The sequence below is a fragment of the Gobio gobio genome (assembly GCF_949357685.1).
Source record: "Gobio gobio genome assembly, chromosome: 7".
Lineage (NCBI taxonomy): Eukaryota > Metazoa > Chordata > Actinopteri > Cypriniformes > Gobionidae > Gobio > Gobio gobio.
This window is the reverse complement of record NC_137103.1, coordinates 33836042-33862864: the sequence shown is the minus strand read 5'-3', so window position 1 is coordinate 33862864 and position 26823 is coordinate 33836042. Positions and strand designations below refer to the sequence as shown.

The window sequence follows — 26823 nt, the reverse complement described above, 5'->3', positions numbered from 1 at the left end:
GGGAATCACTGTTGGTTTTTGCACCGTTTCCAAATCTGTAGTCAAATCTACACACAGGCACGAGGGTAAAGCATTACCATAAATTCACTGAATGGTGGCATTAGAAAATTCATTCAGCTTTTATTCTGCTTACTAAAAAGCTGTTACAGTGGAACTTGTGGTGACACTGAAAATCCCTGTAGTGCCACCAAGTCTGTTCCTTCTCCACAGCGACATTCTCGCTGCTCCTTTCTCTTACTATTAGAGCAATAAAGTGCTTCGAATCCAAAGCACAGTGCTTTGCTTTGTGGGCACCACACCCTGGCCAAGTGATGTGGTTCTGTTTATTTTATATTCTCACTTAAGTCATTCTTGTTTCTGTCTACTGCTTTCCCTCTCTAAATATCAGGATGACTTTCCCATGAATAAAGGCAAGGAATGTGCGGTCACAGTGAATTAGGTTAAAGTGTGTGTCGTATCTGTTTTCTAAGACAAATGTAGCCATTTTGAAGTCCAGAGTGAGATGAAGACAGAACAATGAGGTTGGGTGCCATGCAGCTTATGGTACTATGCATAAAATAGTATTCATAATAATGCATAATTAGCTTGATTTGTCAAGCAACTTTGGCCGCTGTTACTCAAAGTATTGATATGCATCAGCTCCATATCTGCTCAAAAGTCGCCTGTACACTTCCTGTCTTTCTCCTCTAAAACAGGTATACTTAACTGAAGCGGCTCTCTGAACTCCTACTGTCATGCCTTTGTAGGTTATATTTTGCGCTGACTTGGCTCATCTAAAAAGTGGTGAAAGTCAAAAGCTCTTTGTTGTGGGCGCTTTCTATGCCCGCATGGAACCAATGTTCTTTTTTTTTTTCTCTTTTGGTCCATGGAGCCTGGATTCAATAACCAGTTGTGTGCTCGCATTGTGATGATGTGGTCAAGGCAACCAGATTTTCTCAACAGTACACTTGCTCAGTAGTGCTATTTATGTCATTTTTTGTGGGAGGTTTTGTCACCACCGCTCATATTTCCCGTTTACCGCAAGTGATTTAAAAGGCCACAGGTTTTGTTTTTTGTTAGTAATTCAAGGTTCCGTTTGCCTTTGTGCTGGAAAAGAAACCTGCAGAAACCTCTGATCAGGAAAGGCAAGAAAAAAAAACATTTCTTCTCATCTATGTTTGGTGTTTCTTAAATTAGATCGAAGAGAAGTGCTGCTGTGCAAATGTTGATATCCACAACAGTAAATGCACAGCAATTGATGGCCTTTTATGGTGCAGACAGGAAATAATAATAATTAAAAAAAAACTGCAAATATTGTAAGTGGGAAATCAAAGTCAAGCTCAAGACCCCCTGATAATAGCGACCCTTTCTTTTATTAGTGCAGTCAAGGCCGTCGTCTTATAACACGAAAATGACACAGTTTAAAGCTTGGAGCGATTCTGTAACCCCCACCCTACCTCAATTTATTATTCGTCCCATGATTCTTCAGGAGCCAGTTAGGCTGACCCAATTAGCACTGGCCTCCTAGGCGGGGAATGACGGCATTGTGCGCTATCCTCCATTTCCTGTCATGCCCCGCTTGCAAACGAGATGCTAATTAATAACCATTGGCATCTTGAGCCGTACACGTCGGCTTATGTACGGGATATCAATGATTTGTCAGATTCAGCCAAGCGTAACGCAGTCACCTCCGGTCAAGCTGCCCACAGCCTGGCCCTCACCCAGACACCAGAGCAACTTCACTGGGCTCCAAGTCAGCTGATGGTTTAATGAGCACATTTTGCCATAAATACCCAGATACTGAGGACCAGATTGCATCCTTCCCTTTTCCAAATCAACAAATTTCTTTACTGAAAGCATGAATTTAGATTAGGTGTACAAAGATGCATTCTCTTACAAATCAGGGGATACGCGGGACATTATTTTAACAAAAGATTTTCTTTTAAGAATGATAATGGGGTATATATTATAAACACACACACAGTTGTGTTTTAATGTTTTATGGGCACATTATGATAGACATAATGATTTTTATACTGTTACTGTATATTCTATCCCCTGCCCTTAAACCAACTCTCACAGAAAACTTTCAGTATTTTTACCTTTTCAAAAAAAATTTTTTTTTATATGATTTTATAAGCTATTTTCCTAATGGGACCAAAAAAGGTCTCCACAAGGTCAAAAATTACTGGTAAAACTGGTATCCTTGTGGGGACATTTGGTCCCCAACATAGGGAATCGAAACCGAAATACAGACGTATAAAAAGAAATATGTTTTTCATTTTTTAAATGCATTTTATATATTTTTATATTCATACATGTTTTTGTTTTTCATTTATGCTGCTCATTTTGGGTGACATATATACAATATACATATATACAATGTTATCAAGTATATTACAAAAAATGAAAAAGAAATATATATATATATACACGTGTATTTTTTATGTTCAAGATGTTTTGAAATGAATTTTATTTATATCATTTAGATATAAAATATTTAAATATACCACTCAAGACTGTCTTTCCTTTGGTCTACATGGTTCTCTTTGATGACTGTGTTTACAGGCTAAAGAACAGTTTTTTTTTTGCCTGCTAGACAGCGTCTTCGTATTGCACTTCTTCTCAATATGTGATACTACTGTAATTGAAAATGATAATGACTGTAATTAAGCTTCTATCATGATTTTAATCGATCTGGCATTACCGATAGCAGAGATGAATGTGAAGGTGGGGGGGGGGGGGGGGTGTGAGGGTCATGTATATAGTGGTGTCACAGTGGCATAATTACCAAAAAACACTAAAAGGTTCAACAAAAAGCTTCATATTTAATGTTTTGAAAAATCACTTCGGGAAATGAAGTCCCTCTCCTTAAGATCATTAGCAGACCATTAGCAATGGCAGCCGAGATCCTTACATCATAGTGCGCTAATTAGGTTAAAATGCTCATGGCAGGACAAGCGTCTAGCTGTGATGTACAGGGGAAACGAAATGGCCGAGGTTAATTATACACATTAATGGGGAATTATTGAGAGCGCTTGGCCTGCCTCTTAAGTTGTGTTTCTCAGCTGAAATGGCTTCCCAAAGTCCTAATAACACGCGCGGAGGGACGTCACATGTAGCACGATTATTACCTCCTTAAATCTGAGCGTGTCTTGCCGAGGAAGCTTGTGCGTGAGTATTTTGACAACAACACGGGGATTATAGATTGTAGAATTGCATCGCATAATTGTAGACCATTATTTTGATAGACGTGACCATAAATGTAGATGGCACAGGACGTCGGTTACACTACGGTACAATATACGTGAGTGCAGTAAACCCAACACACTCCTAATCAGTACCTTTCAGAACTGGGCCGCTGTAAAACCATGCAAGGTTTACTTCAAAATGTTAAGCCTGCTTCCCACCTCTTAGTCAGGATCCCGTTGACAACTTGGAAGGCAGCCCTCCACCACAATCCCTCCCTCCCTCCCACCCTTTCCAGGCCTCAACCCATAACAGAGCCAGAGGGCTCCAATCTGGCTCCTTCTAAGAGTCCTCCAATACCCCAGTATTGATTGTCTCTCCACCACAGCCAAACCTCAGCTCAGAGATACTCTGCTAAAAGTGCGCTTAGATGCCTCCAAAGACCAGGCACAAGTCCTCAAAAACACCCTGCCGATGGTTCGTCACCAATGTTCTAAGTAGGTTTTTATGACAGGAAACGTGCACACTTTAAGCTTGGAGAGAATGATTGTACTTGTTCGCCGTAGTCAGTTCTTCCATTAAGGATCTTCACAAGATGTTTTCTATTAAAAAAAAAAACTATATTCATTGCTATCGTATTACATCAATGATCCTGTGTTTTTCTGTTTTACAGAGTCTTGACGAAGTCACAGAAAAACTTGATGTCAACCCAGGGCATCAGCATTGTGTTTGGACCGACCCTCATGTGGCCCGAGTTTGAATTAGGAAACATGGAAGTCAATATGGTGTACCAGAACCAAATTGTGGAGTCCATTCTCATTGAATGTGTGGAGATCTTTGGACCAGAGTAAAGTGACCTCGGAGTATCCTGGAAAGAGACTGCGAAAAAATGTAAATGTAAAATTATTTCTTGCTCCTGATGTTTTTATCTTTGCCATTTGAAATTTTTATAACGGTCACATTTATAATTTTATATATCATTTTTTATACAAATGTTATTTTTGTATAATGCACAAAAATGCATTCACCTTGTATCATACCTCAAAACCTCATTGACAAAGTTGAAAAGCTGTAAATTTGTAATGATATAAATGGTAGGGAAATAAAGTTTTTTTAAATGGGTTTTGTACACGGATATTTCATAATGGATCATTTTCATTTTGGCTGTAAGCAATTTTTGTGAAACCTGAGATGATAAACCAGGAGCCTCGTTTATAAAACGTGCAGATTTGCACTGATTTTAACTGTACGCTAAATTCCGCAGCAACATTCATATTTCTAAGAACATACTATGGCCCCGTTTACACTAGTACATTTTCGTTTTAAAATGCATAACTTTTGCACAGTTATGCCACACTCAGTTACTTTTCGACTTTCGAAAACGCTGCAGACCCCGTTATAGTTTAAAAACTCTGGGGGTTGTGTTTCAGTGTAAATGGACTAAAACGACAATAACAGACCAGGGGTGCGTTTCCCGAAAGCATCGTATGCCTAAAGGCCCTTTCACACCGGACGCGTAACGAAAAAGAGAAGCGGAAAAGCGAATATTTTGTGTGCAAATAGTTCGCTTCAAAACCATTCACATCAGCCGCGACACAAATTTGCGACATCTGTGACGTTTCAGAGCTCCAACATTCCAAAACATTTGCGGCGACAGCTGAGAAAACACGGACACTTCCTCATCCAGTGAAGACGAGATTTTAATTTTCTTTAAACGACCGAAAAGAAGGTTTTCAGCTGCTATGTTTCCAGTTGAGTCACAATGTAAACATTTAAGTGCCACAGATGTACTAACGGAAACACATTCGCTTTCCATAGTCGCGGACACAAGGTTTAGAAAAAAAATCTACGAGTTTTAACTCAAAAGGTTGTTATCGTTGTCTGTAGCCTACAGTGGGCAAACACAGCTGTAACTACAACTACAACAGTAATCTTGTGAGAAATGCGATACCTGGCAACGGTTAATGTTGATTGAATAGCTAATGACATCAACTGGACATTTCGTCACCTTTGATTCCTTGTATGTGATTGGTTGAAGCCTTTTCTGTCGCTGCGAGAGTTAAAAAAACAACATTGAAGAGGAAAAAATAAACATAGTTTTTTCGCCGCAGCACATTCACATTCGGTGTGGAAGCACTCATTACACAAACAGCTGATCAAAAAATAAAACCATTGCGCGTCAAAATCGCGTCCAGTATGAAATGACCTTAAGGCTGGCAACACACTTGAAGATTTTAAGCCCGATTTTGCGCCCGATTTGCACCCCCCAGCGATCGGGGCGCGTGGCCCGATTCAAGGCTTGTCGCAAACAACTTTTTGTCCAAAATAAATCCTCAGTTGTGTGGTGTCACTATGATTATTTTACTGCTCCCGATCGCGTCGGGGCCCACACGATCCCAAATCGTAAATATTACCACGATAGCCAATGAGAGCGAACAAGTTTCACCAACCGGATGTTGCATGCTTCTATAGCTGAAACTTGGCAGCCACAAAAGTGGAGTATTGAGAAAAAAGATCACCCATATTCTTTTTTTTCTCCTTTGTGGATGGAGATTGTTTCTAAAACACAGTGGAAACGCCAGTATAGACGAGGATCGTGTTCATTTTAAAACATCGTTTTACACACTAGTGTAAAAAGGGCCTTTGACGTGGAAAAGTACATAGCGCCAAGTCAGTTTCTAAGCTGACATACACACTTTTCCTTGTGGCAGTGAGTAGGAGTCTTTCAGGTATTTGGAAATCAAAGCAATTCTTGCTGTTTTCCATTCTCAAGTAAAGGATTTGGACATTGACTGTTAATGATATTAATTAGGCTGCGTTTACAAGGCAGAGATCTGATCAAGATTTATACAATTTCAAGAAAATCACAAATTAATGTGCGATTTATAAATTTCACATGTGGAAGTAGGACGGTTTCTATGCAATATTTTATAAATGAGGCCCTAGATCTTGTGGTTATTTTCTAGCAGCGCAGCTATTGCAACAGGTATTTGCTTTGTTGCGATTTTGTGTTATATTAATGGTAGATATGTACATGTATTGGGTTGTTTTTATTTTAAGTAAAATAATTTTTCATTAAAAAAGTAAAAAAATCTGTATGCCTTTCAAGAATATTTCATGTTCTATTAGAAAGTCAGCATTCTGAGTTTTCTGCCTTTACTACTTTTCTTCCGTCACTCTCTGGGCTCTTTGCATTGTCAGATAACGTACAGCGTGATCACATCGGTTTCTAATCAAACTGCCAAAGTCCTCTCCAATTCTCGAACAGCAGTCTCTTTTTATTTGCTTCCCGCAGGCCAGTACTGAGACTGTCTGCATGGAATGTGTTTTTAATTCCATCCCAAAGATAAGAGAGAGTCTGTAATTACGGGAAGAGCCATCCATCCTTGTAGCATTTTCCCTGCATCAGATCCCTCATAGTTTGGCATCTCGAGCAGTAATGATGAAGGGGTACTGGAGGAACAGGAGGGCGACATAAACCAGATTTGCGGGCTGTGCGTCTTTCTAAATCTCGACTGAAAATAACGCAGTGAAATGAGATGCAGCTTTTAGTGACCTCTCTGGCACAGCTGCGCTTCACTCGAGGACCTTAACGAGTTCGGCAGGCCACCAAGACCTTCATCTCAGAACCTTTGAAAAGAAACACAGTTTGGCTTTTTTTCCTTCACAAAAAGTTTACAGAAAGCTTGGATCTTGTATTGAATGCATTGGCATAGTTTGTCATTATGTCTTCACACCTAAAAAAAAAAGTTTTACATGCCAGGCATGCTCGATTGCTTCAATGCTGGACATGAAGGAAAAAGAAAAGAAATAAATAAGAGTCTAATACAGACAGACCTTTACGTTAAACACACCCTGTGAACTCGAGTGTCTTCTATTTGACACTTAAGTTCCAATAATAATAATATAGGATGTAATTTATGTGCGACTTCATTTACTATACACAGTGTTGGGTAATTTACTGTAAAATGTAATTAATCACTAGCTACTAATTATATCTTCAACAGTGTAATTAGATTACTGTACTAATTGCTCTCTATATAGTTAATGGATTACTTATTACTTACTAAATTCCATATCAACCTTGACCAGTTGAACACTACAAAGACAGACACGAAACTGCACTTTTGATTCTTTCAAATAAACAATATACAATTGCATAAATTATTCTTGAACTGACAAAAGTGTGTCAAGGGAGGTTACGTTAAAAACATAAATTTTAACATTAAAAGTTGATGTTAAATCCATTATTTTTTTTATATAGAAATGTATATAATGTATAGCCTATACAATAATGCAATTACATCAGAAGTAACTATAATTAAATTACAGAAAAAAAAACAGGAGAAATCCCTTACTTTTTCACATTTTTAAGGGAAAAATAATTAAATCACGGTATGATAGAGGTACACCTTAGAGCTTTATTTCACAGTGTGTGGGTCTTGGTCAGAAGTATAAGGCACTGAACATCAGCAGCCCAAGCAGAGACGAGAGGGCACGCTGTAGAGTTCATTCTTGCATTAAATGCTTCAAATAACAAGAAATCAAAATGTGTGGGTGGATGGACTGAGGTGGTAAGTAACCCAGGGGAGAATATTGGCAGAAATTTGCCGTGTACACGAAGCGAACGCCCAGATTTATTTTGTGCTAGATCCCATGGTCACATGACACTGCATGGGCATTGTGCAACAGAGCTCACACTTTGAGAGCCGTCGTACTGCAGGTGGTGCTTTGCTCATTAATATGTGCAAAATTAACGTCTCCCATCAAATTGGCTTGTGAAAAGGTGTGGTGCATTTAGAGTGTTTGGAACGTGGTGTGAAGTGACTGAATCAAAAAAAAAAAAAAAAAAAAAAAAAGCCAAAGTATTTATTTCAGTATTTCACACAGATTGTTTGCTGCACTGATTTTGACCTTGCCAAGTGTGTGTGTGTGTGTGAGTATATATATTTTTATTGCCAGTAAAGTGAAATTACTGAACCTAAACATAGGATCCTGATAAAAAAAAAAAAAAATGCTCATTTAAAAGAAAAATGCCTTATGACAGACTTAGAGGTTTTTGTATGTATGTATGTATGTGTATATATGTATGTATGTATGTATGTATGTATGTATGTATGTGTGTGTGTGTGTATATATATATATATATATATATATATATATTATATATATTATATATATATATATATATATATATATATATATATATATATAATGTGTATATGTGTGTGTGTGTGTGTGTGTGTGTACAGTGGTGGCAAAAATGATTAGAACACTTGGCATCTGGGAGACGTCTTATTGGGCCTGTATTTATTTTCCAAGAGGACAATGACCCAAAAACATTCTTCTAACTATTGCTGGAACTACCTGCGAAGGAAAGGAATCTGCTGGAACATTGAAAATGATGGACTGACCCCCCTCAAAGTCCAGACCTCAACCCCATCGAGCACATTTGGAGCGAGTGGAAAATAAACTGGACAGATCTATTGTATGTTCAAAGGAAAGCCTTTGGCTTCAGTTGCAGAAGACATGGGATAACGCACTAACATTAGTGTTGATCATTTATTTGATCAAAAAATACAATAAAAACTTTAAAATAATTGGTTTACTATTGTAATTTATTATTAATGTAATAATAAATGTGATGGCAAAGCTAAATTTACAGCATCATTACTCCAGTCTTCCGTATCACATGATCCTTCAGAAATCATTCTGATATGCTGATTTGACGCGCAATAAATATTTCTTATCAATGTTAAAAACAGTGCAGCTTGATCCTTTTGTGGATACTGTGATGTCGTTTTTTTCAGGAACAAATAGCAACAAGTTGATCAAATGTTCAGGTCTGCTAACCATTGTGACCAGTGTGAAGGGCTCTATTGACGCCATGCGGTCTGTGGGCAAGGGGCGCACAAAGCCGTAAGAAACTGCAGCATTCATGTTTTCTCTACGTAAGCCAAGACGTTCCACGTCTAATGATTTCATGTAATAACTGGAGACCACTGCGCTTTTCCGAACTCCGACAAACTCCCACACACCCCACCCCCACATTTTGTTTTCCCATCCTTCTTGGCAGAGCTTCATGGAAACGAGCGTCTTTGTAAGTCCGCAAAAAACAGAAAAAGCAATGCAAGAAAGGGCCCAAAAGTAAATGAAAGCATAACAATACAGTGTCCCTGTGAGATGCCTGCCATGTTCTAACCACCAGGCCCCATTAAAAAGAGCCTGGGCTCCAAGAGAACATGGCAGCATATTGATAGCATATGAATGAGTCACATGAGGACAACAACGTCTCTCTCTCTCTTATCCATTCCTCCGGTCTTCCCTTAAGATCATTGATCAGGGCAATGTTATACAAAGTGAAAAGGAGTATTCTACCTGTCACTTCAGCCTGGACCGCCTCCTCATCCTGTGAGGAGAAACAAACAAATGATATCACACAACCGTACTGTACAACCACAAACAGTAGTACACACTTCCCCCTTGGTAATGGTATAATTGGACAGCGTGCCACAACATGAGCTGGTGTGAAAAAAACAAAAAGATAAACTGGCATCGAGCTGCATGCAAAGAAAATTAAAGCCTCTTTGTGTACAGTCCATTCCTAACAAATAATTCACAAACCTTTACTCCTTCCCTTGTTTATTTAAAATGATTGTATATTATTATTAGATACTAACAATGCTATTTGATTAATAAGGAGCTAATAAAATTCCTAAAAATAAGGTGATAGACATTACAGGTAGCCAGTGGGGTTCAATAGAGAGCTGACCTGTTGACCTAGAAGTTGATTAGGAAAGCATATGAAAATAAATACATTAATACATATGAAGAATTAAATCCTTTCCTAATTTCGTGACAGCCAATGCTCAAACTCTACTGTGACCGCTACATTTTGCTCAAGTCAGAACTTGAGGGTTCTCATTAAAGTGCCATTTCCATTTTCCATTTCCTAAATCCTTTTGCTGGTTTCGGAAGAGGTTGTGATGATTCTGTGCATTTCATTTGCAGCGAGTTGCTGCTCTGAATTCTGTTCCTTCCAAGAATCTAATTGGGATACCATTATCTGATAACGTTCAAAGGTCTGAATGCCATTACCTGATCTTAAACAGACTGGTATTTATACCTGATGCTGTATCAGATCAAATTCACTTTAGTGATTCCCCTGTCAGATATTAATATATCTACTAATGTAGTCATATAATATGAATGGCAGCTTTCCAAGTTCTGTGCAGCTCCAGCAACGGGATACCAAACATGTACTCTGGGGGGGTTGGGGGGGGATAAGAAGACCGCACAAGTCTTAATACCATTTGTTTTGCCATCGGATTCAGCCGGCATTAAATTAGCTTCCCTAGAACACCATCAGTGAGAAAACAGCAACATGCCAATGAAATGGTTTAATGTGCACTGAGTTTTATAGAGGTTGCTATTAACTTTTTATATGTGGGGTGACATTTTGTGCCGAAACGGCAGGTTATAGGCTTTATGGCGTCATTAGGTCCTGACCTCAGGTCGGCCCGGGGTAGATGGCAAACTCATCTGACAGCGCAGGATAAGGTGCAAACAGGTCAATCACATCCATCTGATCCTTATAAATAACAAAAGTCTCAAGTATTCGCCTTCAGATGAACAAAAAGAGGCAAACCATATGTGATAATGCCGGACCATTCAAAATATTATAATAGTATCTCGCTGACTCCATTAAAAAATGAAATACATTACATATGGAGGTAGGATATTAGGACTATTTTTCTATGAGCTATGAAAGAAGCACTCCTACTTAATGAGGAGTAATGAGACTAATCTCGGTTGCGTGCGAGAAGACAGGGACGTGATTATATTTTAGCCTTTAATTCGAATCCTCTGTCCGGCGCACCTGAAAAATCGATGCGTCTGAAATAATAACGCCTGAAAGTCCGCCGCTTTATTGAGAGAATGTCTGATAATAAAGGAGGAATCCTTCAATAACTCCTGCAATAAAAGTCAGGCCTCTTTTAATAACACATATGTTGGCAGGCCTGCAGTGGGCCGTGTGATTGTGGCATTGCTGTGATGTGAAAGCAGACACTTATATCTTTATGGAAAATCTGACGGGCCATTGTTAGTTTGCCCAGATTTTACATTTTGCAAACACATATAAATAGCTAGTTACCATGCCCCCTTAATTATGCAGCGGGTTCCCGGCTGCAACGTACAGCCAGATCTCCGACGCAAGGAAAATAAAAGAACCATATTTAGATTCAACCACAGTCCTGGGGAAGCCTTGCATCAACCTTTACCGAGCCTCGGGGGACTTTGTCACAACCTGGCAACCTCAGGTGGAGCAAGAGCCCACAACGTTTCAAGCCGCAACTTGGCTGCCGCTCTGTCGGAGTGGGAACCAAAGACTCCAGAATTCCAGGCTGGAGTCCTCCGGCACAAAGGATAAAAATGGATATGAACCGAAATATGAGGTGGGCCCGCCTTTGCGCGACACGAAAGCGGTTTCAGGTTTTTTTATTTTTTATTTTTACTTTGTTCTTTTTTTCCATTAACCACAAATATAAAGCTGCTTTTTTTACGGCATACGAGGACATTAACATCACATATACATGTTTTTTCTTAAATAATAGCAGAGAGGTAGACGTCGTTTTTTTCGGGTCATATACTCTCTTTAACAATGAGGCTGGATTTGAAATCATAATGTATTTCTTGGGGGGGTCACGTCATGTCATGTGTTCCTCTGTTAACATCATGTCACTGCCTGCTCTCAGGAGAGATCTGAAACCGTGCCCCAGAGTATCCCAGGAGAAAGCGCTGAGGTTCACCTAGGATACAGTGAGACAAAGAGAATAAAGGGAATGAGATGGAAAAAGCAGAGAACTGTGAAAGTGTTATGACAGAATTGGAATCCAATTGTTTTATGATTAGTTAAGCAGTGGTTCAAGTGGTTTCGCTCCAGGATGTAGATTTTAATCATTTCATCATTTTAAATTCGACAAAAAGTGAGACCCCAGGTCTTTAAAAAAAAAAAAAAAAAAATTGTATATTTATTATTGTTATTATTAAATGTGTATATCAAGCCAATAATTCAAATTATGGATGACAATAAATAAATGTCGAACCATATTTAATGTAGTTTCGTATTTTCTTTTATCTTGCATTAAAACTTCTACAAGTGGCAAATTCGCCTCAAAATACAGTGGATGCCTGACTCTTTTGACTTTTGAACAAAAGAAACAAGCATTTTCTTTACCTGTGTAAAATAAGACTATTAAAATTTCTCTCCTATCTGTGCATGATTATATAGTTTCATTATATTGTTGCTTTTTTTCTCCTGCTTTCCACAGGACTTTACAACAGACTTGTGATCAACCAATTGATGACTTCTCGCTGTACCTCTAAAATGACAATAAAGAGCTTGACTGATTTGTTATACACCTTAAAGGGATTTAGGCAGGTTATGAATATGATTCCTGCAAGAGGCTTGTCTTGCATTGATTACTGATCATGTATTAGCCTTATTCATGTACAAATCGCAGACTAAAAAGCACTAAACATGTTAGAATTCTCTGTTGTTCATTTGATTTCCGGTGAAATGAACATTATTTACCTGGATAACATGTTGTCTGACTAATTGCGGTCGCTTGGAGAAGTCTTGTAGTCTTTTGCACAGCTGTTCAGGTGTTGAATACAGATATGTTGCTACAAGAGGAAAATACATATTTGATAAGTAAGAAACCTCAAAGAGCAGATGAGATCGCAGGCACTTTCAGCATTAAAAATTCAGCTGACACCATGCTGTGTGTGATGCTGTACATTATTGAACTGTGGTTATATTTATTTATTTATATAAAAACGCCAGAATGGTTTATGGCGAATTCGTCGATTGTGCTTTAAGATGAATAAGTCATCATACACAGAAGTTGAACATAGCCGCTTTGCCTGTGACAATAAATCTTCTTTTGCATATGAAATAGAGCTAGTTTTCTCATCACTGGCAAATCATGAAAATGAGAGAAGAATTTTACCAGGGAATATTTCAGGATAGACCAAAGCCTTCGGACACAGGGGATAACAACCGCAATGGACCGCTTCTAACCTGAAAGAGAAGATTTGTGTCATATAAAGTTCAATTCTGTATTGATCAAATCTATTGAAATATCTGAAACGGCACAAATAAAAGTTCAGCACTATGAGGCAGACAACAAACCAAAACAACTGCCAATACTAAACAAAGCCATCATAACTAGTTAAGGGATCGTTATTTTTCCAACTGACCGCCTGACAGACGAAGCGGCACCCTGGACTGCACCTTGATCAATTTCACCCGTTATACACAGCAGATCAAAGCATTTTAAAATATTTTTTTCTACTTCAAATACCTAAAGCTACCTCATAACTATGGCATAGTTTTGCACACTATCTCATGCTTTTAGTTCATCAAATAGTTCAATCTAGGGCAAACTTTGCTCCCAACTGATTCAACTCATTTGAACCCCTATTGCTGGCAGTGGAAATGACCGGCTGTTTAAATATTTTGTAGAATGAGTATTAATATTTAATGAGTCTATCCATCTCTCCCTTCACCATCAGATCCTCATCTCATTTCCCATGCTAAAACCATGCATATTTTAATATCCGATTAGCCCTCTGCCATTCACTGCAGAAATTTCACGATTCTGATTGAGCAATGGGACAAATCTCCTCAAACAATCCTGTGGATTTGTGAAACGTCTCCGAGTCACAAAGTTGCGTTTCAAAGTGGTTTGTATCGTTACATATTTAATGGTCACTCATACGCTGCTAACAGCAAACCTTCAGATTTGTGACATGAGGAAAACAAAGCGTACATTTTTCTTTTCTTTTGCAGTTTCCGGAATCATCACTTTTGGTGGGTTCATAGATTCACACCAAAGCAATAAAACGTGCGCTTTTATTCACATCTCTTTATTCCAAGCCAGTTGGAGGAAAAGCAAAAAAAACTAACACATTGCCTAGCTATAATTTCTCTACAAAGGAAAAGAAAAACAACAGCACAACAGTCACCGTCCTTGAGCAAACACTAGACAGTGAAGGTTTAGTGTAGTATTACCTACTCTGCAACGTCAACATCCCCTTCCCTGATCAAATTCACAGTGAACACTGTAAATCAAAGTTGCTCGGCTGGAGTCTATGACAGCCCGTCGTATGAAACTGATTAAGGTCAGTTCCATGTCAATGCAGTTAATGTGTGAGCGTGCAAATGCTTATCAGGCTTTTCATCTCAAATATAATTAGGCGATCATTCTGCTTGGCTGCCTTACTGTTTTTCTGGAGGGCACGGATGGGCGTCTGCTGACAATTAATCAGATTAGGCTAATTTCCACAATAACGAGGACAGAACACGGTGGAGAAAAGTCCCCTTGCGTGGCGCAGGCTGACCAATGAGACGCGAGGACTGATCGGCGAAAGCATTTGAGCAGGTGATTCAAGTTCTAGGGTCTTGCGGCCTTTTTCTCATGTCATCAGTCCTTTGCAGCAAAATTGATTTAGTAAGTGAATGTTTCTTCAACTTCAGGCACTTTTATGTCCCAGGGGTTGATTTTTATTGAAACGAACAGATTTTTTTATATGGTCACAATATACTTTTCAAATGTCTTATGATATCACTGTTTTACCCTTTTCCCAGATGTTGTATCTTGAAATATTAAAATCTATCATAATTATAAACAAATAAACAAATTAAGAGTGAATAAAACATGATACATTTCAGTATTTATTTTGTGAAAATGATGCATATTGCGTCACAATTTCCATCAACCAAATTTTCCTTTCTAAATGTATTTTACTTTTTTAGGATACAAGCATCTCAGTAAAGCGTATGCTTGAGGTGACGTATGAAAAGTTATATTATATATAATCAAGATATTCTTTTGTTAAATGATGTAACTGTGAATTGCCCAAGTGCATTTAATTAGGATACATATACTAGCTATTAGCTTTAGACATTCACCTTAACAATACAAACGAGTCAATTTGTTTTACAACTGACTGTCATTTTTATCAAATTAATGGTAGTAGATGCATGCATTAAGAAGTGGTGCAAAATGACACCGTGGTGAAAAAAAGAAAAGGAAAAAAAAAGACAATTCTCACATGGTGTGCTCATAGTTAAAGAAACACCCGATCATTAATTACCCTTATTCATCTCAATTCAAACGAGATGTTTTTGGAAGTTAAACATTATTAAGAAAAGCCGACAGCAGGTGTTTGATCAGTGTTTGAACACACACATCGCCTGAGGACATAAACGTAAAACACACACAGCTGAGGAGTCTCCTTATTCCTTCTCTCCACTGGACTTTGATCTAATGAAATCGAGAACAACCTCAGCCGTATGTAGTAAGAGTCCCAAAGGGAACGCGAGTCTAAACCGTTACCTCGCAAAGCAAAGGATGTTTCCATCCGATCGATATCACAGCCTGGAAAATTCATCAATGCTGTCATCTAATAGGATGTATACATTTAGCGTACAGAACAAGGATGACCGAAGTCCCCTGTGTGGAACGAGCCCCTGCTAGCACACTTTGGATGAGTGCTACCTTGGCTCTGGGCGTTATCTAACAAACTCTTCAAAAGTCAAGCACAGGTGACTGAAGATATTGATCCAGGCGATGCTGAACACATCAAGGCCGGTGCTTTCAAAGGTCGCTCCAAAACACACGCTGTACCCTCCTGACTGTGAAACACCCCCAGAAGGAGAGGACAGGCCTTTGGGATTGAAAGCAACCTTTCAATTAATCCATGAACTTTTCTGGGTCTGTTTGGGGGTTTGGAGAATTACACGCTCATGGTAATCTTCACATTTTGTGTGCGCATGATGGAGCTGTCTTTCTGTATTAGCCATGATTTTGTATTGTTTCACATCATTTTGGCTGCTAAACAAATAGGAGTTACTATAAATTCTGTGGTAAGTTATGAATGACTAAATTCGCTAAAACTGATACCCTTTCCTAAATTTCACAAAAGCAGCAAACAACACTTGCGCTAATCAACATAAATAAACCACTGTGGTGACTTTCTGTTTGGAGAGAACATATTTCTGTGACAGACAGCAGATGAAACTCACATTGCTACTCCGAAAAACTCGTGCTTGGCTGTGGAAACGACGACATCTGCTTGGCACAGCGCTTTGAGGTAATCTTCCTTACTGGGCATGAAACCCCAGTGCTGGATGTGGTCAACCAACTGTTCTTTGGCTTCTGAAAAGATGTCTATAGTGGGAAGGAATGGAGAAAGGGACAGAGGCCTCAATATCGACGTGTAGTAATTAGCGGAGAGAGGGATGTTTAAAGTTTTGGTCATATTTTGCGAGGAGATAAAATAAGCAAGGCCATCATAAATTTGGACATAAAATGGAGAAGGGCACAAATAATCAATAACATGATTCTATTAGCAAAATCAAAATAGATTAAAACCGTTTCAATGTGATTGCCTTCCGAGCAATCGTAAACATAATTTCATAACATGAGCAACCTTTACGATCTGTTTATTTCTTTTGGTCCCATGGCTGTTTATGCCACGATAAAACTTTGCATCTCAATATAAGAGATTGTGTTTCCTGTAAGCCTCGTTTTGGCAGCGCTAGAGTGTGCAGGCACATAAATGAAATGAATGCAACTCCATAAATACCTAAGACTGTCCGAAAGATATTAAAACATAATTGTCCACTAATGAGGAGTGTATTTTGCCAATGAAAATGTTGCCTGTGTGCGATAAACAGACGATCTTTGAACCTAAAGCGATGCACTTAACAAATTTGTTTCAAAGTTAAACATGTAATCACATTTGAGCATGACATCAGAGGTATCAAACAACTAAATCATTCTATGAAAAGTAGGGAGAGAGAGGGAGGGAGAGAAGAAAAAAAGATTTTGGTGAAGAGAAAAAAATATGGCTACTAACTGGAAAAGTTTGTCTAGAAGAACTGTGGTACAAAAGCAATATCACACCATAATTGCTTAATTATATCCCCGTCCCTAATCCCTACAGAACATGATGTACCTGGAACGTCAGTGAAGGTCTCTCCCAGGACAGAAACTTCAAAGCTCAGCTGTCGTTCTTTGAGTTTCAGTAAGGTCTGGAAGAACAGCTGTGGGTTTTTGTCATGTTCCCTTTAGCCAGAAAGAGACAAAGCAGAAACAAAAACACTGACTATTTCACAGTTGGAAACAATAACATAAATACACATTAATTAATAGCAGGAAAGCAATAAAAATATTACCAAAAAAGAATGTTAAAAATAAAGAGTAGGGAAAAAAAATCAGTACCCATCACATTAACATTTAATAATACAGCATATTTTATTTGATCATATTTTTATCATATTATTTATTAAACAAAGTACAAGTCCACTTTTGATTAATTTAATGCCCTCTTGCTGAATCATTTCTTTCAACAACAACAAAAATCTTACGGACCCCAAACCTTTAAATGGTAGTGAGTGTAGAAGTAGGAAAAATGGGCAAGCGTAAGGATTTAAGCGAGTCTGATAAGGGCCGAATTGTGATGGCTAGACGAAAACTGCATCTCCAAAACTGCAGCTCTTGTGGGGTGTTCCCGGGTCTGCAGTGGTCAGTATCTATCAAAAGTGGTCCATCCGGCGACAGGATCATGGGCGGCCAAGGCTCACGTGGGGAATGAAGGCAGGCCCGCATGGTCCGATCAAACAGACCATAGAGCTACTGTATTACTCAAATTGCTCAAGAAGTTAAAGGATTAGTTCACTTTTAAATAAACTTTTGCTGATAATTTACTCACCCCCATGTCATCCAAGATGTCCATGTCTTTCTTTTTGCAGTTGAAAATAAATTAAGGTTTTTGATGAAAACATTCCAGGTTTTTTCTCCATATAATGGACTTCAAAGGGCTCCAAAAGTCCAGACGAACGTGATCATCCCTGAGCTCTGCCATTACTTGCGTTAAGTGAGGTCAAAATACGAACGTGGTCATAGATATATCGATCGTAGATGCCTCATTCTACTGATCCGTGCAGGCGCTAATGAGGCATCTACGTATACATATTTTGACCTCACTTAGCGGAAGTTATGGCGGAGCTCAGAGACGATCACGTTTGTCTGTTAAGAGGTAAAATAATAGCATAAATACTGCTCGGTTTCTCGCAGAAACTTATCGTTTCGCTAGATAAGACCCTTATTCATCGTCTGGTAAAGCCTTTTGAAGCTGTACTGAAACTGTCATTTGGACCTTGAACCATTTGGAGCCCATTGAAGTCCATTATATGGAGAAGATCCTGGAATGTTTTCATCAAAAACCTTAATTTCTTTTTGACTGCAGAAAGAATGACATGGACATCTTAGATGACATGGGGGTGAGTAAATTAGAAGCAAACGTTTATTTAAAAGTGAACTAATCCTTTAATGCTGGTTCTGATAGAAAGGTGTCAGAATACACAGTGCATCGCAGTTTGTTGCGTATGCAGAGCAGTCAGGGTGCCCATGCTGACCCCTGTCCACTGCCTAAAGCGCCAACAGTGGGCACGTGAGCATCAGAACTGGACCACAGAGAAATGGTAGAAGGTGGCCTGGTCTGATGAATCACGTTTTCTTTTACTTCACGTGAGTGGCCGGGTGCGTGTGCATTGCTTACCTGGAGAACACATGGCACCAGGATGCACTATGGGAAGAAGGCAAGCCGGCGGAGGCAGTGTGATGCTTTGGGCAATGTTCTGCTGGGAAATCTTGAGTCCTGCCATCCATGTGGATGTTACTTTGACACCTACCACCCACCTAAGCATTGTTGCAGACCATGTACACCCTTTCATGTAAATGGTATTCCCTGGTGGCTGTGGCCTCTTCCAGCAGGATAATGTGCCCTGCCACTAAGCAAAAATGGTTCAGGAATGGTTTGAGGAGCACAACGAGTTTGAGGTGTTGATTTGGCCTCCGACGGGTCAGGGCTGTTTCGGCAGCAAAAGGGGGACCAACACAATATTAACATAACATAATGTTATGCCTGATCGGTGTATATATATATATATATATATATATATATATATATATATATATATATATATATATATATATATATATATATATATATATATATATTATATATTGAAACAGATAGAGATTTTATCAACAATTATTATTATTAGTATCTTTAACTGATGATAATAATAATAATAATAATAATAATAATAATAATAAACAATTATTATTAGCATCTTCAAGTAATCTTTATTTTTGCAACCACAAAATAACCATGAAAAAAGTCCATTTCTGATTTTCATTATTTTTTTAAATGACCTTCAACTTTTCTATGTTTACACACATGTTCTGATGTTATTGTTGCAAAAATAAAAAACATACTGAGAAAATGTAAAATCTGTGATAAAACAAACTCTGATGAAATTTGACATTTTTCATTTTGATTTCGCAGAAACGCGTAAACAAATGGAAACGTTAATACAATTATTTACATTTGAGGTGCGTGGTATGCGTTCTCAAAGTTTCTCCTCGAATCTCAGCTCGTATACCTTAATTACACATCTGAAGCTGAGGCCACATGTTCTGTCACTGTGATGCAGCCAGGCCGCTGATTGCTGGTGTGCTTCCATTAAAGTTCTGAGCTCAGCCAAGAGATCTGGTGAGCAGCTTCACAGCGATCGCTGGCAATGCTTTCATTACCTCAAAAATAGTTCACTCTGAAGTCTAAAGTGTGCCTTTGAAATCCAAGGCACACTTTACAGGTTTTAATAAGATTAAATGAGGAGTACTTCAAAGAATATGTTTTATTAATGCCATTTCAATTTTATTTTGTACTATGAGAAGATCAACGGGTGTTTTGTACATGTATAAAATAAAACAATTTACTGTTGTGTGTCTGAAAAGTCAGAGCAAAGTCTTCTTTCTCATGGAATTACTTCCTAAGCGCATTCTGGACCGCTTCACCGCAAGCCCCGGTTTTATTCTGCAATCAGAAATACTAATGTGGCTAACCAGCATGCAGACGGCCCATCTGATGAAGCTTCCCTCTGAATACAACTACCCTCGACGCACTGGTTTGAAATCCTTCTCTTTGGCCTAAACTGCGCGCTTGAAGACCTATCAAAACCCTGACAGTCGAATGGTGATCCATGCGGCTCATCCTCTTGATAAAGCAGAGGTACGTTACCGAACAACGGCCTTACAGAGCTCATACACGTTGCACAAAAGAGGCTGTGACCAATCTCTGAGCTCGTCAGCACTGCCGTTCTGTATACTGTCTGAGAAAGAGCTCTCTTCACAAAAATGACGATGTTGAAGGTCAAAAACAATTACCGGGGCAGAAGCGCTTTGACAAAAGACACCTCCCACTTGGGTGGAATCTCCTTAGATGAGGTATTAGTGAGGGCTTATTTCCTCTCATTTCCGGTTCTTTTATGTTGCCTTTTCCCTCCTGGCTTGACGTTGATTCCCTCATTAATTTTGCAGCCTCTTTGATTCGCTACATTGTCGATGTGATTGCTACCTCCTCCGGACTAAGACTGGTTGACCTGCGGGGAGGTGACATGGCGACTGCAGGGATGCCTATTACCCGGCCTGTCAGTCTAGTAACTAAAACAGCCTTCATGAGGGCCGTGATGCCTTATTTCCTACTGACAGCATAGCGGAGGGTTAATTAATATGTCAGTTATGTTATGCAGGGATTGCTGGGGCTCAGTGTGCCTCTCGCACTAAAACTGGAAGAGCAGAGACCCGCACAAACAAGTTCACTAAAATGCACTTGCGGCTGCTGCTGGTCTGTGACGTCTGGTCTGGGCATTAATGCAGATTATTAAACGTACAACACAATCAAATTAGCGATTAATTATCGGAAACTTTCTACAAGCTATACTATAAGGGACATTTTAAATGCAGATGTTAATGATAGGTGGCAAACATGGATGACCCAAATAAAGTTTGAGGTTGAGATCATACGGCTAGTATGGACACACACTGCAAAAATCAATCAAGATTGCACTTACTTTCTGCATTTCTGCATTTTCAAAACAATTTTATATGATTTATTAGCCGTTTTCCTTATGGGGACCAAAACATTTCCTCACAAGGACAAGGATTTTGAACATTTTGTCCCTAACGTAGGGTCTACCTGACACCACACACACCTAGGGTATACCTGAATCCACATACATACACAGAAGAGAGAGAGAGAGAGAGAGAGAGAGAGAGAGAGAGAAAAGAGAGAGAGAGAGAGAGAGAGAGAGAGAGAGAGAGAGAGAAAAGAGAGAGAGAGAGAGAGAATCTTTTGTATAACTTTTGATCAGTTTAATGCACCCTATGAATAATTTCTTTCATCAACAACAACAACAACCAAAATCTTACTGAGACCAAACTTTTAAACAGTAGTGTAAATGCCCACATACTGTATATATACACTATGTGTTACTTCCCAATACTAAAATAGGGGGTTTTCTTACCCTTTGACCTTAGAGTGCAATGAGACAGAAACCAAATAAAACAAATACGAAAAAAAGGGTTCTGCAGGGACCCGGCGAATCCTCATTAGCAGTCATCCGGTACCACTTAAAAGAATATGATCCTCTCATTTAGACAGCTATGATTAAATATTCCCCTTTAAGTCGCACCCATGAGGTGCATGTTTTAAAATTCAAACTCTATTTACTGCAAACGCATGACGTTAAAGGATTCAAATCAGAAGGAAGCGAAAGGGCTAATTAATGGGGCTCTTGAAAGACCAGGATTCAGTTATCTGGGGATTGATTAGGGTCAGCTGAAAATAGCGGAGGCAAAGCCTCCGGTAAAACAAGACAAAACAAACCATGACCGTGTCGATCGTTCTCACTGTTCCTCCTCTGGGAGGGGTGCATGGTGGGGCCATAATAAGGGGGTAACTATAGAAGAATGGATGTGAAAATGTATGTGCTGACGTCTTTGATAGCATTTTGACTGTCAGTAAACGATTCGTTTTCCACTTCTCTGCTGTTTCGTGACCCTGATTCATTAGTTTTAATTGCGAGCAAAGGCAGAATTCCAGAAAATATTTGACTTTTGATGTTTGCACACAAGTCAGCTTTAAGTCCTTTGTGCCGTTTTCAAAATTCCAACATATCATGTCCTTCCAAGCACCGTCCCTCTCTAATGGGGGTCTCGGCGGCACGGCTCTGGCGATGAGCAGCGCAGGAGGAACTGTGGAACCAGTCACGAGCCATGCCAGCACAGTGTGGTGACGAGTCAGTGGCCGTGTCTTTTTTACTTGGTCATTAGTGCCCGCTGCACAGTCTGGGAAGACCGAGAGATACACAAATATGTCTGGATTTCAAGACAGGCCACAGAAGAGAAAAAAAAAAAAAAACATTGCGTAATTGCCTGCAGAGAATGATCGCCTGAAATACAAAGGTCCAGCAGAGGGAAAACTCATGCCAGCCCATGTGACTGTCTGATGGTGTACTTTAGTAAATGTCTTCTTCACTGCAGTTTTTTTTTTTTTTTTGGTAAGAACATGTGCCTGTTGGTCACTGTGAAAATCAAGGTTGCTCTCTTAGGTAAATGGGCTTTTCAGAAGCAAATTTAAGCTCTCATCACATGCACCTGCAAACAGCTGCCCTCTCTGACCATACGCCCCAGTCAGCGCCTGCAATAAGACAGTCCTGTAATCCAACGGATGAAGACCTATCCAGGCCACATGGAGATTAACAATCTGCAACCAGTGATGATGACAAAAAGAGAGGCTGGAAAAAAAGGATGAAATGGGACACACTGTCAAAGATAATCCAAGCCCCTTCTTATTTTCCAGCAGCTCTCACCCCGTGTAAATCCCAATTTAACTCGGACCAAAGCCAACGTTTACGAGGCACGGATGTTAACAGCGCTAATCCATCTGTGTTTTGCTCAGTTTTGAAGAGATTACACAATGGATGGTTTTGTTACTGATACAAGAGTAGGTGAATGACAGATACATAACACAAACAAACATTGCAAAATCCCTGTGCCAGCATCAAACTTCGACACCGGTGGTCTTTTCGGTTGTTAATCTGATTTATGGGTGTTTTTTGGTAAGGAAACATATCATCACTGCCAAGAGATGAGCAAAGAGTCATGGGAGAAATATGTGGCTTGAGCAACAGTTTCTTTTTTTCCTTTTTTTCTCAGCCCATGGCAGATGAGGTAGAGATACAATGCTGTTTGGTTTCCACTCATGCCAAGAGGAGGTCTAAAATATGGGGAGTGGAAGATATTTAAACTTCAACAAAAACCACAGAGCAATCCTGCGGGCAATCAAATATTTTCTCATCCCTCCCCCATCGGTCCCTGTGAACAAAACTCAACGGCACAGACGTTTTCTTCTGTTGCCGTTTCTGCAATTGAGATTATGTCCATACAAATATTTAAAAAATGTTTTGAGAGGAATCAAACACCGATGTCACTGATAATATTCAAATGGTGGCTTTCGCCAAGATTGATTTTGAGAAACAATGAGATGATGCTGAAATATATTATCCGACCCACAACCATCGAGGGGGTCGGAGGACACATTACATGCTTCGAACCAGTGGTCTATCTTTGCATATTCTACCAAAACAAGCATGTTATCCATTTTCCATGCCTCTGCCGTACTGTCAAACAATTCCCTGGACAGTCCAAAGCAAATAACTCACAGAATGGTAGTTGTGTACAGGTTTAAGTTTGAGGCGCTTTCATGTCGCACTTGTTTGAAGTCTGCTGAGAAACAAGGTCCTTGCATTACATTTCTGTGTGAGTGCTTTGTTTAGTGGGAACAGTGACAGCTAAAAGCTATTATTTCAATATGAAAATGCTCAACAATCTTCTAGAATTTTTCAATTCTGCAGTTTCCACAATTGCAAGAAGTAGCACTTTCATGTACCATGGGTTGATTTTTTTGACAACAGGAATTGTTCTTCTTTTTTTTTTATGAAGATCACATAATACTTTTTATTTTACCATGCCTTAGTTATTTATTTCATTTACTTCTATCTACGTTTCAAATGCCTTACGCCTAACATTTTATTGTTGTAACCTTGCCTCAGACAGAAGTTCATGAAATGAATAATACATTTTAAACTCTATGATTATATAAATAAAGATAAATAACTATTCCAATATTTATAGTATGAAAATGCATTTTTAACAAATTCACAAAAGGATGAAATATATATTAATTGTGTGTATTAATGTATACAAAAAAATGCAAGACATGAAATTAGCCTTAGAAAGACAATTAGTCATCCATTTTATTCCAAAAAAGTAAAAATGTAATTTAACCACATTATGTTTTCAAAAACAAATGATGTAAGCATGTTTGTTTAAGATCAAAAGTGCCCAAAGTAGAGGAAATACCTTTACAATGCTTCATTATAATTATAAATTAAGAATAAGTCAGTTAATAAAATATTGAAAGTATTTTGTTAAATCCACATTTCTATAAACAAATGGATGTTAAATGAGCTCTCGATGAATAAATGTGTCAAATGTTTTCATGAACATCTTACCAGCGATGTGGCCAGACTATGTGGAGTGGCCGAAGTTTTCCTCTCTCATCGTCATACGGATGGGACACCGGCTCATTCTCCAACGTCTCCTGATGGGGTGTGACACTCGTGGGCTTCAAGGACTTCTGCGGCCCCTCCACATTAAGAATCTTCTCAGGTGGCTCAGAGTCTATCGTGAGGTCTGGACAACTGATGGAGTTTATTACAAGGTCATTAGTTAGGCCCCCATAATTTACTCTTAGCCATTTTAATGCACAAACAGCCTTCAGTGCTACAGAGCATTACCTTGGACCTGATGTTTGAGCGTGGCTTTGAGCTGCCAGAGAGTGGATATCATCACACCGCACTGAATGCCTGAGACGTTTGTGTGCAGGGAGGAATCTGAGGACGAAAGGGGAAAAGCCCTATAAAACACACATAAGAAAAACTATGGAAAAACTATTTTTAAAAAAAGAAATTAAAAACACTTCGACTGTAAACACATTCCTAATTCAAAGATGTTTTTCTCAAACCTTCACTGATTTCTATAATGAAAAACAACATAAGGAGCAAATAATTCATATGCTACACCAGTCAGAACATTACATGTTTGAGCAAAATAAACAAAGAAGGTAACTAAAACCACATTTTAAAAAAGAAAAAAGGGCCCTCATGTGGCATTTCTCTCTCCCCAGCCTTAAAATATGTCGAGCACACAGCCGGACTGATGTATTCTGCAACCACGATGATTATTACAAGTTAAAGAAGTTAAAACAAGTCACATTTTCAAATAATTCTCTGCCAAAAGCAATCCATAAAACGCAGAAAGCACTTTCTCCGTTCTCTGCGACTGCACAGCCCATGCGCTGCCTCCATGGCACCGCGAGTCCTAATTGTAGGTTGTGTGATGGACGCGAGCCAATTAGCTGCTTGAGAGCGAGATTCCCCAATGCTTTCTGACGCGCTATTATTTTTTGCAGTGGAGCAAAACCGAAGACAGATATATGGCACTATCTTTAGTCCAGATTGAATGAGTCCAAAACAAGTCAAAACATTTACAAAAGCCATTCAAGATATTCATGATGCAACATAAATTTTCCAAAGATTAATGAGCAGATCACTAACAGCAAACGCTTGGCTGCTGATGCAAGCTTCCATTACAGTTACAGTAGATTCTTTCTTTTTAAAACAAATCATTTAACATTGCCACTCTGCAACAAGGCACATTTGGGAAGGGAAAATTAAATAAAATATAAAAGTAAAAAAAAATAATAATAATAATAATAAATGAAATAAAAAATAATGTAATAGTACAGTTCATTAAATTGGCTTGAATAAAGAGGATGTCCTAAGTGGCACTTATATGTATTTCAGTGAGCCAAAGTCTCTGTGGTGGAGGGAAGCAATACAACATGACAAACTACTAACCGATTTAGCACGACTTCCCACAATATGTTTATAATATATGTGGATCCTTCCAAGTGCTGGAGAACTCATCGACTTCAAAACAAAAGGGGCTGTAAATGCAGTCGAGTGTAAAGAGAGTTTCTCTCTGAGTTACGTTCAGATGGCCGCCTCGACTCACCACAATTTTGGGTGTATTTCTACCGCCCACTTTTTCCGAGTTAGCTGTGTACCGGTCATGAATAATTATACGAGAAGAGAAAGCAGTACTTTATTGCATTTTTCTCATTGGTTCATCTTCTCAACTGGGTACAGGACACAAGCGTGCATGTTTCTGCATTTTGACTGCACTTTCATCGAGATGAAATCAAGTTCCGGAAGCGTTAGTCAAACACAGATAGGTAAATTGAGGTCTGAATGGAAGAACCTTCAAAGAAAGCTGTTAAAGCCACAGAATAAATGTCCAGAGAGCATTCGCTATTTGCTCTTTTGAAGTTGTCGTTTCAGACGCCATGCTCTAATCCCGTATTCATCTCAGTAAATATGCCTTCAGAAGCGATCAATGGCTATCCAAATATGAAATGGTGCCATTATAATTCTCCAAACGTCCCTGAGAAAGACAGAGTATCAATGAGAGCAGTCACTCAACAGTTCACCTCCATTAGATTAGCCATTGATAAAAGTGCCACGGAAGAGTTTCACAATGGATGAATTAACTAACAGATGTGGACAAGAAAGCCAGGCTACATAAAGCTGCACTAAAGAGATGACAAGAA

General features: G+C 38.9%; 2 protein-coding genes across 7 annotated transcripts in view; one reads left to right on the top strand and one right to left on the bottom strand.

Moving 5' to 3' along the window:
• Window positions 1-6245, top strand: part of arhgap15 (Rho GTPase activating protein 15) — a 100011-nt gene extending 93766 nt beyond the window's left edge. For all 4 annotated transcript variants that reach the window (XM_079821220.1, XM_079821218.1, XM_079821217.1 and 1 more), the window contains one exon: window positions 3842-6245. In XM_079821220.1, coding sequence (XP_079677346.1) covers window positions 3842-4019 — 178 coding nt within the window. In that variant the 3' untranslated portion in view covers window positions 4020-6245. The remainder of the gene's footprint in view (window positions 1-3841) is intronic.
• The window catches only part of gtdc1 (glycosyltransferase-like domain containing 1), a 63443-nt gene continuing 42820 nt past the window's right edge, over window positions 6201-26823 (bottom strand). For 2 of the 3 annotated variants that reach the window (XM_079821224.1, XM_079821225.1), the window contains exons 5-11: window positions 24950-25045; window positions 24665-24853; window positions 17197-17306; window positions 16262-16406; window positions 13182-13252; window positions 12764-12855; window positions 10555-11978 (exon numbers count right to left, since the gene is read on the bottom strand). In XM_079821224.1, coding sequence (XP_079677350.1) covers window positions 11877-11978; window positions 12764-12855; window positions 13182-13252; window positions 16262-16406; window positions 17197-17306; window positions 24665-24853; window positions 24950-25045 — 805 coding nt within the window. In that variant the 3' untranslated portion in view covers window positions 10555-11876. Of the gene's footprint in view, window positions 6799-9546; window positions 9578-10554; window positions 11979-12763; window positions 12856-13181; window positions 13253-16261; window positions 16407-17196; window positions 17307-24664; window positions 24854-24949; window positions 25046-26823 lie in introns of those variants that run through there. The other variant, XM_079821226.1, reaches the window with a different exon arrangement.